A 20,239-nucleotide genomic window follows, 5' to 3' on the forward strand; every position below is an offset into this window, starting at 1 on the left:
GCACTTTAGTTTTTTTTTATAAAAAAAAAACCGATAACACAGATCCTCTATAATCATATTCTTAAATCTACACCCCATTATTTATTACAAGACTCAAACACATAACATTAACAGAAGAAACACCGTTTAATACTCCATGATATCACTTGACTGCAAATCCTTTGGTATAAAGTAGTTTACTTTAAAAAAAATTAAAGTACTATTAGGTTAATATAAATACAAGATAAGATTAACAATTAAAAAGTCGGATTAGTAATATTATATGTGATGACACTCTAGTAGATAAGAACACAACTTATATTATAAACATACAAAACCTGTCAACGTCCACCCGACTATTAAATTTACATATTTATACATCCACGTTCAATTAAATTCATCATAGGCAAAAGTACACAACACATTTTCAAGTTTTTTTCTAGTTTATTAATTTATAAATTAACGGCTTATATCAAACTTCTAATCTTAAGATCTTTTAATTTAGCCATTTTATTAAAAAAAAAGACTAACGTAGCATCTGTCCTCTCGTATCAACAAATATTTAGTTGTCTCTTTGTCTCCGTCTTTCGCTAAACGTTGTGTTTTATAAACACGATTTTTATAGAAAATTGAAAATTAATAATCCAACCTTTCTAGGGCTTTTGATCGAAATAAAGATACGAGTCACTGGTATAAAACTTATATTGAAACGGTGATCCAAACGATGAAACAATATTTCAATTAGGGTGTTTAAATTGATTATAGGCCAACAAATAAAAAGTGAGTATTTATTTCCAATTTACCATTTTTTTACATGATTATGTATTTAACGCGTTATATACATCATAAATTATTATTAGAGTAAACTACGGTTATTGTCCCTGTGGTTTGTTCAAATCCATGATTTTAATCCAATAATTTCAAATTTGCAATTTTCGTCCCTATGATTTCATTTCACTTGCAATTCAATTCGATTCCACTAACCCCGTTAATTCTGGTCGTTAATCCCATCAGTGTACTCATCACATGAGAGGCAGTTCTGTCATTTTTATCCCCAAGTAAACCTTAGAGCTAATTCATAAGCCCTCTCACATGAGGGGTAAGGGTGCATTTAAGAAAAAAAAGGACAAACCTGCACCTCATGTGATAGGTGAACACTGATGGTTTTAACAATAAAACTTAACGGGGTTAGTTGGATCAGGTTTAATTGCAAGTGAATGAAATCACATAGATGAAAATCACAAATTTAAAACTATTGAACGAAAATCATAGTTTTGGACAAACCATAAGAACAAAAACCGCAGTTTACACTTATTATTATTATTATTATTATTATTACAATATATAATAAATAAACAACTTATGATTTCCAAAGACAAGAGTAGTGGAATATTACCAAATGATACTCAAACTCAAACCTCAATCATTAGACTAGAAATTAACAAAGAAATAAAAAAAACAAAGTTTTTTAAGTTAAATGATGAGTTCTCCATTATAAATCACCCCACAAGGCTTATCCTCTCAACACACAAACTCACTTTCTAAACACAAAACACTCTACCTTTCTCTGAGTCATCAACAACAATGGAAGGTAAGGAAGAAGATGTTAAGTTAGGAGCCAACAAGTTCTCAGAGAGGCAACCCATTGGTACCTCAGCTCAAACAGACAAAGACTACAAGGAGCCACCACCTGCACCTTTGTTTGAGCCTGGTGAGTTGTCATCATGGTCTTTCTACAGAGCTGGGATTGCTGAGTTCATAGCCACTTTCTTGTTCTTGTACATCTCTGTGTTGACTGTCATGGGTGTGGTCAAGTCTCCTACCAAGTGTGGGACTGTTGGGATCCAAGGGATTGCTTGGGCTTTTGGTGGTATGATCTTTGCACTTGTTTACTGCACTGCTGGTATCTCAGGTATGTATGTTTCTGTTTTTTAGAGTTTTGTTGTTTTAGATCTATGTTAAGATGTGTATATATATTTTAATTGTTTACATCCTCATGATATACATATAAATTAAAAAAAAAAAGGTTAAAGATTTAGCATACCATGTTCATCTTTTAAGCTAAAGTCTCAATCTTGGGAAATAAATATTAGTTTTGAGGTAGAAAATACTCATCACAAGTGTATTGTAGTTTTCTTGAAAAAAACATATTTTTTTTAATAAATCATGTTTATCTTTTTAGCTAAAGTTTCAATCTTGAGTTTATAAAGATTAGTTTTGAGGTAGAAAATTATTATTACTAGTGTATTTTTGTAGTTTTTGAGAACATTAACTTAGTTTTTTTTACAAACCATGTTTCTCTTTTAATCTAAAGTCTCAAACTTGAATAATAGAGATTAGTTTTGAGCAAGAAAAATACTTCAACAAGTGTCTATTTGTACTTTTCTATAAATTTGACTTATTTGTTTGAAAACCCTGTTTATATTTGGGCTAAAGTTTCAATCTTGAGTAATAAAGATGAGTTTTGAGGTATAAAATTATTCTTACAAATGTATATTTGTAGTTTCTAAGAAAATAAACTTAGTTTTTTTACAAATATGTTTCTCTTTTGATCTAAAGTCTCAAACTTGAATAATAAAGATTAGTTTTGAGCTAAAAAAATTACTCCAACAAGTGTCTATTTGTGCTTTTCTTGAAATTTGACTTATTTGTTTGAAAACCCTGTTTGTATTTGGGCTAAAGTTACAATCTTGAGTAATAAAGATCTGTTTTGAGCAGAAAAAATTACTTCAACAAGTGTGTATTTGTAGTTTTCTTGAAATTTAACTTAGCTGTTTTAAAACCATGTTTATATTTTGACTAAAGTTACAATCTTGAGTAATAAAGATTAGCTTTGAGCAAAAAAAATTTACTTAAACAAGTGTTTTTGTAATTTTCTTGAAATTTAACGTCGTTGTTTGAAAACCCTGTTTATATTATGACTAAAGTTACAATCTTGAGTAATAAAGATTAGTTTTGAGGTAGAAAATTACCCTCACATCACATGTGTATTTTTGTAGATTTCTTGAAATATATCCTAGTTATTTATAAACCTTGTTTATCTTTTGAACTAAAGTTTCCATTTGACCTACAAATGTTACAGAAGACATGATTTATTCAAAAAAAAAAATAATAAAAAAAATCAGTCACTTTTTTTTTTTTGGCTAAATCTTTGTTCCAACATGAATTGTGTGTTACCAAAATTATATCCTTGTGCTAAACTAAACATATGATGTAAAACAGGAGGACACATCAACCCGGCTGTGACATTCGGTTTGTTGTTGGCTAGGAAACTGTCTTTAACCAGGGCATTATTCTACATGGTGATGCAGTGTCTTGGAGCCATCTGTGGTGCAGGTGTGGTCAAGGGGTTCCAAGGTAGACACCAGTACACCGCTTTGGGTGGTGGAGCCAATGTTGTAGCCCATGGTTACACCAAGGGTGATGGTCTTGGTGCTGAGATTGTTGGCACCTTTGTTCTTGTCTACACCGTTTTCTCTGCCACCGATGCCAAAAGAAGCGCAAGAGACTCACACGTCCCGGTATGTGTCCTCTTCCGCTTCACTATTATTATTATTATTATCATCTAGTGTGAAATGTCTAAAATACCCTAATATACGCATATTATTATTATTATTATCCGTAGTTACAAGTTATACCGGTCATATAACTCTATATATGATATGGCGAAAGTGTTCATAAGAGCCGGTATAAATATGGTCTTAGAACTTATTGGTTGTATGATGTAAATGTTTGTTTTATGGCTCGTAGGATTTGACAAATATGATCATATATGTCGTATAATAATATATGGCTCGTATGATATGACATATATGTTTATATAAAAATTAAATTTGAGTATGATATGAATATAGAATTATTAAATAAATAAATATTTTGAAAAAAAATATTATATAAGTGATTGTAGAGGATAATGGAAGAGTAGGTAGATGTCTTTCTCTCTTCTTTTGTCTGTACATATGCATGTGAGAATGATATGATTCCATGTGCTATGAGATTAGGTTAGCTAGTGCTTTTTGTGGCCATGGTGTGTCAATTTATGATTGGTGTAGTAAAAGTTATATAATAAAAATATATATTATGGAGTGGCATTTATGTAAATAAAAGAATAATAAATGGTTTTCTTGACATTTTGATCATTCTCAAAACTAGTACACACTTTCTAGAGTTTTGAGAACTATTTCTCATGCTGTAAAAATGAAAGTTGTACTTTCAAAAATTTTAATTTACCTTTTGACTTTGACTTTGACTTTTTGAAATGAACTGTCTTAACAGATATTGGCCCCTTTGCCAATCGGGTTCGCGGTTTTCTTGGTTCATTTGGCCACAATCCCAATCACCGGAACCGGTATCAACCCTGCTAGGAGTCTTGGAGCCGCAATCATCTACAACAAGGACCATGCATGGAATGACCATGTAAGCCTTCTTGTACTATCAAAATAGTAATCATTTTTACATTTTGACTTGGTCAACATGTGTATAAAACTATGGGGACAAAAGGGTAATTTTTTTATAAATATTTTGCAGTGGATTTTCTGGCTTGGGCCTTTCATTGGGGCTGCACTTGCTGCTTTGTATCACCAGATTGTCATCAGGGCCATTCCTTTCAAGAGCAGATCTTAAAACAAGAAAAGTTGTACTTGTTTGATTTGTTGTTTGGATTGTTATTATTATTATTATCTTCTAGTGTTATGTTGAAGAATGTGTGTAAATTACCTGTGTACCCTTGGGTTGAGTTGGTGTTGGATTGATGTTAAGTTATAATCAACAATGTTTGAGATGAACATATGTTCTTTTTTTTTTAAATTTATTTGTTTGTTTTATCATTTTTGCATGTTTCTACTTGGGTGGCTTAATCAAATTAAGTTCAAGTAATTAGTTTATTATATGAAAAACTAACGGGAACTTTCGATGTCATGTTAACCAACATATACAGATACGTTGCGGTTTGTGCTAGACAAGTAACGAGATTTATGAGGTTACGATAGGAAACCAGTTGAATCAAAGTTTCAAACATTAGGAAATGAGATTTGTATTATTTGCATAACCACTTGTTATTTGCATAACCACTTGTTAGAACAGTAATATTAATAACAGATTAAAAATTTATTAAAAAGTCGTATAAATAATAATAATAAAGAAGCCGGTAGATATTAGTAATGAAGAATTTTAGCTATGCTTTGCGAGATTGTCAGTTCGGATCCCGACCCACCATGTGTTACACCAGAGAGTTCTGCTCTTGTGACGGCACAACGACTGTCAAGTGACAGTCAGCAATATGGTTTCCTGGGGGACGCTCAAGCCAAACTCTGAAGCTAATGTGAGCTCAGTTAAGACAATATAGTCTGACCAGAGTGAACAACGAAGTTCTTCACATTAAAACTGCAGTGGCCTAAACACATAAAAGAAAGTTGACGTTTTAAAAAAAATAAAAGAAAAAGAAAACAGAAGCCAATAGACATCACGTCATAGAAAATTGCCACTTGGATACCACGCAAACTTTAAAATTTTTAACAAAATAAAAAAACATGGCTTTATTCATATTTCAATTATAAATATTAAAGCTAGATGTAATTCTTTAAATCTTCAATCACATCATGTGTACGATAAAGAAGAAAAACAATTATACCACTTTAATTTAATATTATAAAGTTATTTAAAAATTGAAAGAAACAAAATATTTAATGTTTTTTAACAGTACAAAATATTTAAATGTTATCCATTCGTCATGGGATAATGTTTCACAACACGTCTATAACTGTGCAATATGTACTTTATATAATTATTGATGAGTATTTTAAACGTACCACTTCTATGGTTCCTTGAAAGTTATGATCAACACTTCAAATTTAGTGATGTTTATATTTCATTATGTAGATAACACAAATGGTTCGTTAAATCAAATGCCAAATAAACCATTACAAGTGCAACCAAAAGTCAGAATGCTGTTTGTAGAATGTTATAAATAAATTGACTTTGAAAACTAAAATATGAGTGACTATTAAATTAAATTATCGGCCAGCTCAGCTGATCATATCGTATCATATCATGAACTAAATTTAAGAGTTTGAAATTGTTTTTTAGTCGCGGATTGAGTTTTTAGGCTCAGCGTACTTATGATTAACTATCTGTTGAATTAACATTAAACCAAACACATAATGAGTTGGAACACAGTTGTATGTCATTAGGAGTCTAGGACTATGAAATAGACTTTCTTTATTTTCTCATGGGCCATTTGTATTTCTTCAGCCCAATAACTAGCCCACGAAAATTTTAATTGCAATCCATGCATTACCTATTTAATTCCTGGAAGCCCGATAACCCTTTTGAACTCAGTTGAAAGTAGGGCCGTCCAAACCGCTCGTCGCTCGAACTCGCTCATCGCTCGCTTGGAAATTGCCGAAAAATGCTCGCTCGTTTTTATGCTCGATTGAAAACAAGCCGCTCTGCTCGGTTCGGTTTGTAAACGAGCCAAGCAACGAGCAAAGGTCTGCTCGGTTCGGTTCAGCTCGAATATTTTTAATTTATTTTATATATAACTAGTTTGAGGCCCGTGTATTACACGGGTAATTGATGAAAATTTTAAGCTTACAATTATATATGAACAAATATATAAATATATAGACAAAACACATAAATATAAGCTTACAATTATTTTTACCCCTTTAATTTTTTCATATTTCGTCAATTTTATAGTTTTATTTGTTCGATTCAAGTTTTTAGAATACTAGAAGCTTGTTTAAATGATCATTATATCTCACTTCAAACTTATTTTTTAATAAAAATTACAATATATTACACGTTTGTCTAGAAACTACAAATTTATTTATAAAATATATTATTTACAACCTTCAAATTTGTTTTTTATTGAAAATTTTAAAGTGAAAAAGAAATAAATAATGCTCGAAATCGCTCGACGTTCGTTCGAAAAATGTTCGATTCGATTTTGGCTCGTTTCGGTTTTCGCTCGGTTCGAATTTCAGCCGTTCGGCTCGGCTCGTGAACAGCCCTAGTTGAAAGGGACATTTTCTTAAAAAGGACGAGGTTCAAATCTGGTTAAGATAGTAGAATTATTAATGTAAATTATAATAGTTGTAACATATATTGCTTTAAAAAAGACAAATCTCATTCTTTATCTTTCTCCGTATAATTTAACTAGAAATCTAATTTTAACCTTAAATTTTGTTAATCTCTTGAAAATCCTCCACATCCCACAATTTACATTTATCTCTATCAAATTAAATAAGATACTTTTGATCAATTTAAACAATTATTCTCTCTCTTACACTCGATGAGTTAGCAAATATAAGAAATCACTATTAACCCTATATATAATCCATATTTTTTAAAAATTTTTCTTTAAGTAACACTTGTTAACGTGCTTGGATCGTTTAACCCTGTTTCCTTTTTAACCTACAAAATTATAAAAACAAATCAAAGCAATATATTTAACAATAATATCAATGTACTTTTATCTTAAATGAGATATTCAATAACATCTATATCTATATCTATACTCTCTAATAAAAGACTACAAGTTTTTATCACTTGTCACTCCTACATTAAACCTCACCATTTATAACAAACTAGTTTTTAGCCCGCGTGTTACGCGGGTTATTTTTAGATTTTTTTATTATTATTTTGAATATACATTTTTCTTGTATGATGTGTTTAGGTCTTATTAAAGGTTACATGAATCAATAAAGTATGTTATAACGCGGGTTTGTTTTAGATTTTTTTATATTATTTTGAATATATATTTTTCTTGTAGGTGTTATTAAAGGTTACATGAATCTATAAAGTAATTTATATTTATACTTGAAGTTGAAGTTTAGTTTGTTAACTGTTAAAGTTGAAGTAATTTATATTTCTTGTAGGTGTTATTTATATTTATACTTGAAGTTGAAGTTGAAGTCTCTCATAACTAAATGTGTTTAATTGTTAACTAAAAAACAAACACCTAATTAACCGCCATATTTGAATTTTGAAAGTAAAAACAAATAAAAAGTAAGATTTAAAAAGGACCTAATAAACCGACCTAATCCTTCTGATCGTCCAAAAACTTACCTAATTGGACTCTAATTAACCCCTTTGACCCATTACTTAACTTGCCTATGTTTGACCCAAAAGGCCAAAATAAACCAGATTTGACTCGAACGCTAAGATGTGTCAGTTAACCCTAAAGAATGATATAAGTACCAGATTTGCGCGATAAAAAAATGAATCTTGATGGTTGCTGCAGTTCGGGTCATCACTTCAAGATCTGGCAGGTTACCTTATGAACCTAGCAAGAATTCTGCATATGTTAGACACTTCAATTTTTAATATAAATAATGCAAGTGTTCTTGATATTTAAAGGTGCAAACCAAATTAGTCTTTGAGAAAATGCTGTTCCAGGAATCCGCAATATATTATCAAATAGCATCGATTGGATAACATCAGAAGTGTACTGCTGCAATGCAAATGGAGGCACTGCTTGAACTTGATTTTGTAAAGTCAAGATCACCGTGTTAGTGAACTCCATAATTCTTTGATTTAAAAATGCTTTAATCTGAGCCCAAAAATAAAAAGTTAAGCTAAACTACTATATGTCACCTCAGCACTAACAAAAAAAAGCAAGTTTATAGTTTATACCTCAAACAAATCATCAAGAACCCTACTTCTGTACCGTGTCTCCAAAAGTTGTCTCATAACACGGTCTACTATTTTTACTTTCTTTTAAAACATTCAACCCGATACAATTTCACTTTGAAAACGTCTGCTCGAGTCAACTCAACTACAGGATGGTCAACAGAGATATCCCAAGAGATTTCCGAGGCCATATTTTCATTATTAGCCTCATCAGATGCCACATCATCATGTCGTGGGATCTCACTGGCATCAACAAAACCATACGGGCACAACCCGTTACCATTATCTTCTACCACAAAGCCTATGCATTGAACTTTCTAGTCATTTGATTCAAAGATTTAGATGGTCTTTGTAACCATACTTGACAACTTAAATATTTAAACAAAGAAACATGACAAAACGTTGGAAAGGTGTTTGCAAATGAATAATGCAAATCAAACCTACTAACAATTTATTAAAGTAGAAACAATATAAATGAAGCTAATTTTAAAATTAAGAATAATTAACTTACGAACATTTGCAAGCTGCCCGGAAACAACACCCCCAAATACAATGAAATGCCCATACTAAATCAGATTATAAAATACCATAGGCAGATTAGAGTGGCACATGAAGTTGTTTTCATAATAAAATAAAAGGAGAAACCTTGTTATTTCTTTATTTATTTGTTAATCTACTTACTAATTGTGTAGCATACCCAGACCCGGCCCAGCCCCGAGATGGTTGTGAAAATATTGTGGTTTTACTTTTGACTAATACAACTTTGTCATCTGGTATTTGTGATCTAAAGATACAGCTTGTAAATGAATCTATTTTGAGTTTAATACAGTTTTGTAGATCTCCCACTCCTGCAGTTAGCAAATCCCCACTGTCCCATAATAATACATATTACTGTTTTGGACAAAAATCTGCTAAGGATCAAGTATCCAAATCTGTTATGTGAGGTTTAGTGCTAAAATGATAACAGCGATTATATGAACGAAACTGGGATGAACACAGAGATGTGATTATGAGGGAAAAATCCCTTAACCTAGATAGTCTTACTCCGGTCAAAACTTATCGAGGTAATCGTTGGTAAAATAACTCCGGTCAAGGATTAATTGGATAATCTTTGGTCGAAGTACTTTAGTCAATGATCAACAAGGTAACCTTTGGTCGATAAGTATATGGTTATCGTGGTCTCCGGCACAAAAAACCCCCGGACGGTGAAAACTATCAGCGTCAATTATATTAATAAACAAAATATGGTTACAAATGTGGTGGAGAATCTGATCGAGATTACAAAGAAAGCTAGTGTATAGAGAGAATAATTGCTTCTGCTCTAGTGTGTGTGTAAGTACATGTGTGTAGTTGTAACCTAATTCGATCATAAACTCGATATTTAAAGGGAATAACAACTAACAACTTTTCCTAAAAATCTGGAAGTCTTCCACTAACCACTCCATGACTTTGATCACGTGCCTATAGCCATCCAGTAGCGAATTAAGTGGAGGACCAGGTCTAGGAACCGTTAATGTTGATAAATATCAACATTCATATGAGAAACAATCGTTAACAGCACCAAATACATAGGATCCATGATCCTGACATAGCTCTGGAACTATTTAGAAGGATAATTGATCCAGACACGTCTTCAAGAATAACATATCCTCAGTACTCAGTTATTTGTGACACAACAAGAAGTCCTATAAATCCGCCATTATCCTACTATCTTCATCCACGACTTTGACCACGTGTTTGACAAGTCCAATAGCGAGATATCCTGTGGAATAAGTCTTGGAGCCGTTATACTTATTAAATAACAACCTACACACAAGAAACAATTGTTAATAATACCAAGTACTGAGGACCACTGATCATGACAGGATCTGTCTAAGGATAACTGATCCAAGAACATATGTCAGGATAACGTATCCAAAGTGTCAAATTTCCGTGCCCTAACAATTGCCCCCAAAATGGCGGTTGTGATAAGATCACAGCTGTCATTTTGCCTTTAAATTTAGACTTCCTGCAAAAACAGATGAAATTTGACAATATAGATATAATTATCATATATCTCCAGAGTTTGAGAACTTCCCTTCAAACTATATATCCAAAACCTCTTATTCTTCATACAAATCATGAATAACTAGTAACACCTGTTTAACCCGGTTTGATGATCCATTTTTATGAATGGTGAAATCCGGGTTAAGATTTTTGGCTAAGTCCAAGTGACTTATGATTAAAAATAATTGAAAACTTTTGACTATTCGCTTGTTACTTGTTATTTTGAAAGTTTGTTTGATATAGCTTTAGACTTGTTGAAAGTTTTGAGAAATATTCTTTAGTAAAAAGTTTTTAGGATAAAATATCCTTGCAAAAATAAACTAGGATCTTAAATCCTTACAAAAATAGATTGAGAATAATGAATCCTTATATCTATGAAGATATAAACTGAAATCAAATAAGTGTAAACCGATAAACAGAAATCATACCGTAAGGTCTGGTTAGACCTAAGTTACCATAAGTATTGATCCTTTTTCAATCCTTATAAAACTGAATTAAAGGATTTTGAATCCATAAGTATTGATCATTCGGTGATCCTCAGAATCTAATTTATGATATCTGATGCAAATAACTTACGATATTATCTGGGATTAAACCCAATAAACCGGGGACAAGCCACAAAATAAACTGGGGACAAGCCCAACAAACTGGGGACAAGCCCATAAAATAAACTGGGGACAAGCCCAACAAACTGGGGACAATCCCATGTAATCTGGGACAAGCCCGTGAACTGGTGTTAAACTGGGGACAAGCCCAAATACTGGGGACAAACCCAAACTGGGGACTGGCCCAAAGATACGGATGTCAACTGGGGACTTGCCCAAACTGGGATTTAGCCCAAACGTGAGATAACGTGAAAACGCTATAAACCGGTGGTATGGTACGTCTACCATAAATCGTAGGATCCTCCATATAGCCGGAAACAACGAAATTGTCAGCCACTAAGCGTGTACTGGTCCCGCTGCCCCCGGACTATACATCGGATAGCGTGCGCAACTGGAGATCGTGAGAAAGGTGAAAACCTTTAAACCGTAAGGGATATGACCATCGGGGGTCATACCCAATCGTGGGCAAGGCCAAGGGAAATAGTATAGTACCTTAAATGTAAAGGAGAGGTGGCCAACCTCTTAGAAGTTGAACCTCTTGTTGAAATCTGCATTGTTAGCTTAAAAACTTGGAAAAGATAAATATTAAGAATACATTATCCTTAAAATAACAAGAATATGAAATGAATAAGTGATCAGATAGATATTACCAATTTTAGGATCCTTGATCCTAGATGGATGCTTGATTTTCGAAGGATACTAGATCTTGACTAGAAAAAAAAAATACTCTTTTGAGATGGATAGCATTCCATGCTCTTGGTAACCTGTCGCCTTCTATTGTGAGCAAATGATATGCCCCCTTTCCTGCTTCCGACTCAATTTGATAAGGTCCTTCCCATGTGGGCGCTAGCTTCCCATCAGCCGGATTTGTTGTGTTTTGGAAGGTTTTCCTCAATACTATATCTCCTTCTTGAAATCTCCTGATTCTGATATTTTTGTTATATGCCCCAGCTACCCCCTTTATTGATAAGCTGCCATTCTAATTTTGCTAGATCTCTGAGTTCTTCTATAGTATCAAAGTCTTCAAGAATGATTTCTTTATTGGCTTCAGGATCCACGGATGCTGGTTCTCGCAGTAGAAACCACCATTTCTGTGGGAATCAGCTGCTTCTGATCCAAACACCAAGGAGAAGGGTGTGTGGCCTGTCGCATTTTTGGGTGTAGTTCTGTCTGCCCAGAGAACATAAGGAAGTTCTTCAGCCCATTTTCCCTTCTTGGATCCTAGCTTCTTCTTTAGATTGTTGATGATGATCTTGTTGCTGGACTCTGCTTGACCATTGGCTTGAGGATGAACCGGAGTGGAAGTAATCATTTTGATGCCCCAACTGTCACAAAAGTTAGTGGTTCTATTCCTGATAACTGGGAACCATTGTCACAAACAATTTCAGCAGGAATACCAAATCTAGTTATAATATTTCGTTTAATAAAAGATATTACTTCCCTTTCTCGGACTTGTACAAATGCTTCTGCCTCAATCCATTTGGAGAAGTAGTCAGTCATAGCAAGCATAAAAACCTTTCCATCGGGTGCTTTTGGTACCTTGCCTACAATATCCATACCCCATTTCATGAAAGGCCATGAGGAGGATATAGGATATAGAGGCTCCGCTTGCTTATGAAGGATGTTCGCGTGTCTTTGACAAGCATCACATTTCCTTGAATACTCCAATGCATCCTTCTTCATTGTTGGCCGGAAGTATCCAGTTCTGAGTATCTTGGAAAATAACGCTCTTCCACCTGTGTGATTGCCGCAATATCCTTCGTGAAAATCCTTGAGTACTTCTTGGATCTCAGGATCCTCGATGCACCTCAGATATGGACCTGCAAGAGATTTTCTATACCATATCATCTAATAAAATATATTGGGATACCTTGAGTTTGAAATACTTCGGATTCTCTGTGGCTGGAATTTCTCCTGTTTGAATGTACTTTTTGATTGGGAGGATCCAGGATCCTTTGTTATTTGAGGATAAAGGATCCCAGAGCACGATTTCTTTATCATTCGTTATCTCTCCAACTTCCTGTTCTCCTATTGCCAGCGAGAGAATGTGGTGTATTGGGATTTTCAAATCCTCAGGAATCTTCAGAGATGAGGCTAAGTTTGCCAAGGCATCTGCCCCAGCGTGTTCTTCTCTAGGTACATGTAATATACTAAACAACTCGAAGGATTTTCTAAGTCCTTCATAATTTCTAAATATTTGACCATATTCTCACCTTTTACGGTGTAAGAACCGTTAAAGCGATTAATTATAAGTAAAGAGTCTATATAAACTTGAAGATACCTGATCCTCATTTTTTTTTTCTAAAAGTAAACCTACGACAAGTGCTTCGTATTCTGCCTCATTGTTGGTAGCTTGGAATGCATATGCAATGGATTGGGGTATTATGTCCCCCCTGTGGCGATTTCAGTAGGATACCCAATCTTGTTCCTCTTACGTTGGATGCTCCATCTATGAAGAGGGTACAAGGATCCTTTGTTTCTTCTAGTTGCTGAACTTCTAAATCAGCTTCCTTCTGCATGTTGCTACTGAAATCAGCCACAAAGTCTGCAAGCTCTCGTGACTTAATGGTTGTTCTAGGCTCATATTGAATGTCATATGCACTCAACTTCACAACCCACTGGGCCATCCTTCCTGACATCTCTGTCTTTCTAAGCACATCCTTAACAGAATAGTTAGTTCTCAAAATAATAGTATGGTGTTTAAAAAATAATGTCTCAACTTGGTTGAGGCAATAATCAAAGCAAGAATTAATTTCTCAATGTGAGAATACCTGACCTCTGCGTCTAAGAGGTTTTTACTTACATAATATACCGGATGCTGTGGGCCTTCATGATCCTTGGCCAAAACAGCACTGACTGCATTACATGAAATGTCTAAGTATAGAGAACAACGGCTCACCATAAATTGGCTTCATCAAGGCTGGTGCTGAGGATAGATAATCCTTAAGAGCCTTCAACTCATACTCATGCTTTTGAGTCCATTCAAACTTCCATGGTCTTGCCTAACTGGTCTTTGAACATCATATTGACCAGTCTTTGATATGTTGCCCCTGTCATGTATGAATGCTTAAAGGAAAAGGTAGATTTTCTTCGCCCTAAGAAGGATACCAAATCGTCCTCAATCTTGCTGGGGATACTGGATCCTAGGAACACCTTTATGTATGGATCCTCGGGATCGAAGGATACTCTTCTTTTTTTTTAACGTCTTTCTACCGAGCTTCCAGAACGTCCCCAAGATGTTGTTGTGGTTGCTATGCTATAGTTTGCTTGGTTGTTGGCTTCATCGATGACGAATAATAGTTCTTGGCTTCCACTTGATCGCAATCTATCCTTATTACTCCCCGTGGGGTAGGAAGCTTGATGCACTGATGGTATGTAGAAGCCACTGCTTTCATTTCATGTAGCCAAGGCCTGCCTAAAATAACATTGCAACAAGAAAGGTTATCAATTAGACAAAATCTTTGATAAGAATTTAACCCTTCGATGTATATCGGGAGGTTGATGTCCCCCAATGTTTTCTTGGTTTCTCCACTAAAACCAAATAGCACCGATGTTCTTGGGATGATTTTTCAATCTGGTATGTTCATCTTCTGAAGTACATCATGTTGGATGATATTGACCGAGCTACCACCGTCAACTAGGATCCTGCGAACATAATGGTTAGCTATAAATAAAGTAATAATCAAACCGTCCTGGTGAGGATCCTGGATGCTTGATTTGTCTTCTTCATCGAAAAAGATTCTTTTGTCAGTTATTGATGTAGTGGGGATAAGCGGTCTTTCCCCATTATTCAATTCGGTCTTCTCAACGAGGGTCTCTGCTGTCGGAGAGGAACTTCGAAATATATATGCGCCTTTGGAGACGAAGTTGATCACGTGCGCATCTGGTGGTGGTGCCGCTGCTTTCTAAGGGGCTTCTTCAGGATCCTGGATTCTTGATTTCTTACGGGGTGACTCCTATTTTGTTGAAGTACCCAATCTTTCCTAGATCCTTTTATCATCCTCTAGTCTTATAAATCTGAGTGCCCTGTTTCTGACTTCATCTAAAGTCCTGCATGGAGTCATCACAAGATCGTCATAAAATGGGGAGCCCATTTGAAGTCCCATCTTGAATGCTTCAACAGTTGTAGCTATATCAAGATTAGAAATCTCTATGGCCTCCCTGCCAAACATTGTAACAAAATCCCTAAGGGACTCATCATAAGGTTGGGTAACTCTATATAAATCACTAGTTAACTTTTCAAATTTTCTTATACAAGAAAACTGGCTGTTGAACAAGTTAACTAAATGTGAAAATAGGGCTCCCCAGTTTGTTAGTGTGGATCTGAAACCCTTGCATAGACAAGCCTCCTTGAGCCTTTCAGGAATAGGATTGATCTCCATTCTTTCTCTGTATTGTGCAACGTGCTCCTCAGGATCTGTGGTCCCATTATATGTCTTCATGTTGGGTGTCTTGAATCGCTTAGGGATTTCAGCATAACAGATGGGTGGAGCAAATCTGGATAACTTGTGGCTTCCCTCCGGTATCTCGGGGATTGGACGTATCACCCCGGGAACACTGGATATCATATCCTTGAGCTTTTGTAGTTCCTTGGCTAGAGCTTGGTTGATACATGCATCCTGCATAGAACCACGGTTAGCATCTAAGGATATAGGATCATACAAGTTACCTCTTTGTCGCGTGAAAGTCGGCATTCCAGAAGAGTGGCTGATGTAACAAGCGTCTGCTACAGGAGTTGGTCCACCAGAAGCTATGGTCTACATGGGGATTATATCTCCTTCATGGATTTCAGAATATCGTTGGTGTTGAACTCCTAAGGATCCTTGGCCTGGTAGAAGGATCCTTGTGGCTGGAAGTTGTAGGATCCTTGGTGACACACCCCAGAGGACCCTTGTTGAAGGATTGATGACCCTCTCTGGAACATGGAGGATCCTTGAACCTGCTGACCCATCGATCCTGGATTAAGGACTGAAGGTCCTTGCTGAAAGATCGAGAATCCTTGAATCTGCTGACCCGTGGACCTCGGATCTAGGATAGATGATCCTGGGTGGAAGATCGAGTGTTCTTGAGTCTGTTGACCCATGGATCCCTGCTGAAGGATAGAGGATCCTTGCGGGAAGAATGAGGATCTCTGAGCTTGCTGACCATGGACCCTTGTTGAAGGATAGATGATCTTTGCGGGAAGAATGAGGATCCCTGAGCTTGCTGACCCATGAACCCTTGTTGGAGGATAGATGATCCTGGCTGAACCAATGAGAATCCTTGAGTCTGTTGACCCATGGACCTCGATTGAAGGATAGATGATCCTTGCTGAAAAGTTGAGGATCCTTGAGCTGGTTGACCCACGGACCCCTGGTGAAGGATGGGTGATCCTTGCGGGAACTGAGCTAGGGACCCTGGACTGGTGAAATCCAGCATCCTAGGCATCAGGGGGTGAAATCCTCTGCTGGCCTCTTAGACTTTTTGATGTCTTCGATTTCACGCAGGATCCTTTGGTTGGTCTTGTTTTGCTGCTCCATATATGCCTTAACCTGTGAAAACATAGATGAAACATCATTGTTAGTATTAACCACCGGCCCAGCAGCAGCGGTTTTTGAGCTCTGGAAGGCTAGTAGTTGCGTCTTGCTCCCAGCAGCAGCAACCTTTGTTGCTCCCGTGGTTGGAGGAGGCATCGGTGGCAAGGTCCTTGATGAGAGAGAGACCGAAGACGGCATTGTTGATGAAGCAGAGGTGGATTGAGAGGCCATTGAAAGTGATATGGGGTATGAAAAAATGAAAATTGATGAGAATAATACGGATTATAGCACCAATTGCCCCACGGTGGGCGCCAAATTGTTTTGGACAAAAATCAGCTAAGGATCAAGTATCCAAATATGTTATGTGAGGTTTAGTGCTAAAATGATAACAACGATTATATGAACGAAACTGAGATGAACACAGCGATGTGATTACAAGGGAAAAAGCCCTTAACCTAGATAGTCTTACTTCGGTCAAAACTTATCAAGGTAATCGTTGGTAAAATAGCTCAGGTCAATGATTAATAATATAATCTTTGGTCGAAGTACTTTAGTCAATGATCAACAAGGTAACCTTTGGTCGATGAGTATATGATTATCTCGGTTTTCGGCACAAAAAACCCCCGGACGGTGAAAACTGTCACCGTCGAGTTTATTAATGAATAAAAAGTGATTACAAGTGTTTGTGGGGTATATAATCGAGATTACAAAGAAAGCTAGTGTATAGAGAGAATAATTGCTTCTGCTCTAGTGTGTGTGTAAGTACATGTGTGTAGTTGTAACCTAATTCGATCATAAACTCGATATTTAAAGGGAATAACAACTAACAACTTTTCCTAAAAATCCGGAAGTCTTCCACTAACCACTCCATGACTTTGACCACGTGCCTATAGCCATCCAATAGCGAATTAAGTGGAGGACCAGGTCTAGGAACCGTTAATGTTGATAAATATCAACATTCATATGAGAAACAATCGTTAACAGCACCAAATACCGAGGATCCATGATCCTGACATAGCTCTGGAACTCTTCAGAAGGATAATTGATCCAGACACGTCTTCAAGAATAACATATCCTCAGTACTCAGTTATTTGTGACACAACAAGAAGTCCTTATAAATCCGCCATTATCCTACTATCTTCATCCACGACTTTGACCACGTGTTTGACAAGTCCAATAGCGAGATATCCGGTGGAATAAGTCTTGGAGCCGTTATACTTATTAAATAACAACCTACACACAAGAAACAATTGTTAATAATACCAAGTACTGAGGACCACTGATCCTGACAGGATCTGTCTAAGGATAACTGATCCAAGAACATATGTCATGATAACGTATCCAAAGTGTCAAATTTTCGTGCCCTAACAATTACCAAAAAAATAATTTAACATGTTGTAACAGCTCTAATAAAATCCAACAGCATATATGCTTAAGCAGTATTCAACATTGAATATATGAATCCCCAATATTGCAGTCACATTAAATTATCATAAATGATTTAAAAAGCATACATGGATAAAGTGATAAAAAACATTAATAATTTACAAAAGAAAATGAAGTTAAGAAACAAATTTAGAGGTTTCTTTTGAAATAGTGAACACACCATTGACAAATAAATAGTATAACATAATTATAAATATTGGAATCGATTTAGGGTTCAAGCATTGAAGAACACAAATTGTTGATAAACACAAATCGATTTTGTTGGACGTAGCTTCTCACTAAAATTTCGAACAATTCAATGTCTAATAATCAAAAAGATTAGACATGCAATTGACGAAAAAATCGAAAACCTCACAATAAAAAAAGCCCTATCTGAAGCAGAATCATGTCTGAAGACGCGAAACTGTAGAGAAGACCTCATAAAACCCTAATGTTCGTTACAAAATACCTTGATTTGTTAGTAACAAACGAACCAAATAACATATGGTTTATTTTAACATAAAGTGAGAAGATGAAAAACAAATCCCTAATCGTTTTAAGATTACAGATAGCAAAAATTATATGTAAAATTATGATATATTTCAATGAGTGGTTCACATATTAAACAAAAACAAATCCTTAATCGTTAGATTACTACGATAGATCTACAGTTATTGAAGATTAATCCCCAATCAAATATTTAGGGTTAATACTGTTGATGAAATAAAAACCGAACAAACCTTATGAACTGTTTACTGGAGATCGATGTCGCTTGAGATATCAATTAGAGCCATGAACTGTTCGAATCAATTGACGAATCAACTATCGTAAAGCAGATGATCGGTTGGAAGTTGATTCTTGTCTCCAGAGATTTTAGAATTGAGAATTGAAAGAGTGAAAGATGAGGAAACTTTGAGGATGAGGGAGAGAGAAATTAATTTTTTGAGCAGTTATGACCCGTGTAAAAGCTTATCTGGGTCAAATCGGGTTAAATCAATTAGAGGGCTGTATTTCGAAACGAAGCAATCTGGTTGCTCTAGAGGGGGTGGGGAGCGATGTGAGAGCGACACGTAGGATTTTTTGGTAGATAATTATATAGATAGTTAGATTTATAATAGTAAAATAATAGTTATTATTATTAAAATTTATGCTTAAAAAATTGTTAATTTAATATTTACCTTTCTATTTTTTTTCAAACATTTGATATTTATAATTATCTTTTACTTTAAAACTGTTTTAAAAACTATTCTACAACGAATGTATTAATAGTTTAAACGGGTTTATTGTTTCTCGTATACGGATTATTTATTAAATATTGTATTTTCAAGAACTACCTGTGTAGTACACGGGCCTCAAACTGTGTGTATATAAAATGTACCAACCAAAAAAGTCATCATTGGTGTACTCATGTTACAACTTCGGTAAAGACTCGTACAACCACTACATTGACGGTATAACTACACTAAAGTTTGTTTTTCGTTTATCTTCCTCTTTCATGGACGAGTCAACTGTCGGGTCAACTCACAACGACCCCGAAAAGGGAACTTTCAAGATCAGTAGGACACAATAAACGACATATCCACCACAATGAGAGGATATTTGAGATAAAAAATAATCTTGCTATGTAACGTATGAAGCGAGCAACTTATGTGCTAGATAAACACGCTTTTGCTGTATTATATGGTTTCTCATTCATATTTTATTAATCTATGTAATTAGTAGCTATGCTTGTTTAGTTTTCTGTATGGATGTTATTCTAATTGGATTAAGGTAGAAAGAATAAACAGATCGGTTCATTATTCGTTTATAATATATATATATATATATTACTAGTATTTATTCTCTGTATTACGGTGGTTATTTTTACATTATTTATTTATAATATTTATATATATTTTTTGAATTTTATATTTATTGTTGTAAGAAGTCAATAATATAGTATATAGCATAGGCATTCAACACTCTTCGGTGTACTTACCTTTTAAAACAAAAAAAAATAATATTGTTTACCGTGTATTCATTTTTAAATATAAAAAG

General features: G+C 35.0%; 1 protein-coding gene across 1 annotated transcript; it reads left to right on the plus strand.

Annotated features, from left to right (window-relative positions):
* Nucleotides 1-1,500: 1,500 nt before the first annotated feature.
* LOC143601358 (aquaporin PIP1-2-like) lies at nucleotides 1,501-4,763 on the plus strand. Its single transcript, XM_077078790.1, has 4 exons — nucleotides 1,501-1,891; nucleotides 3,202-3,500; nucleotides 4,255-4,395; nucleotides 4,507-4,763. The coding sequence occupies exons 1-4, from the start codon at nucleotides 1,564-1,566 to the stop codon at nucleotides 4,600-4,602; spliced, it is 864 nt and encodes a 287-aa protein (XP_076934905.1). The 5' UTR covers nucleotides 1,501-1,563; the 3' UTR covers nucleotides 4,603-4,763.
* The last annotated feature ends 15,476 nt before the right edge of the window (nucleotides 4,764-20,239 follow it).

This window comes from Bidens hawaiensis, unplaced genomic scaffold (assembly GCF_021521415.1).
Source record: "Bidens hawaiensis isolate Kalapana, Puna unplaced genomic scaffold, B.hawaiensis_p1.1 tig00056115_1, whole genome shotgun sequence".
Classification (NCBI taxonomy): Eukaryota; Viridiplantae; Streptophyta; class Magnoliopsida; order Asterales; family Asteraceae; genus Bidens; species Bidens hawaiensis.

Bases quoted from the DNA above. Each gene is read 5' to 3' on its own strand.
- LOC143601358 (XM_077078790.1), top strand. From the start codon at position 1,564: ATGGAAGGTAAGGAAGAAGATGTTAAGTTAGGAGCCAACAAGTTCTCA. The intron at 1,892-3,201 runs GTATGTATGTTT...GATGTAAAACAG, and splicing joins CTGCACTGCTGGTATCTCAG to GAGGACACATCAACCCGGCT. The intron at 4,396-4,506 runs GTAAGCCTTCTT...AATATTTTGCAG, and splicing joins ACCATGCATGGAATGACCAT to TGGATTTTCTGGCTTGGGCC.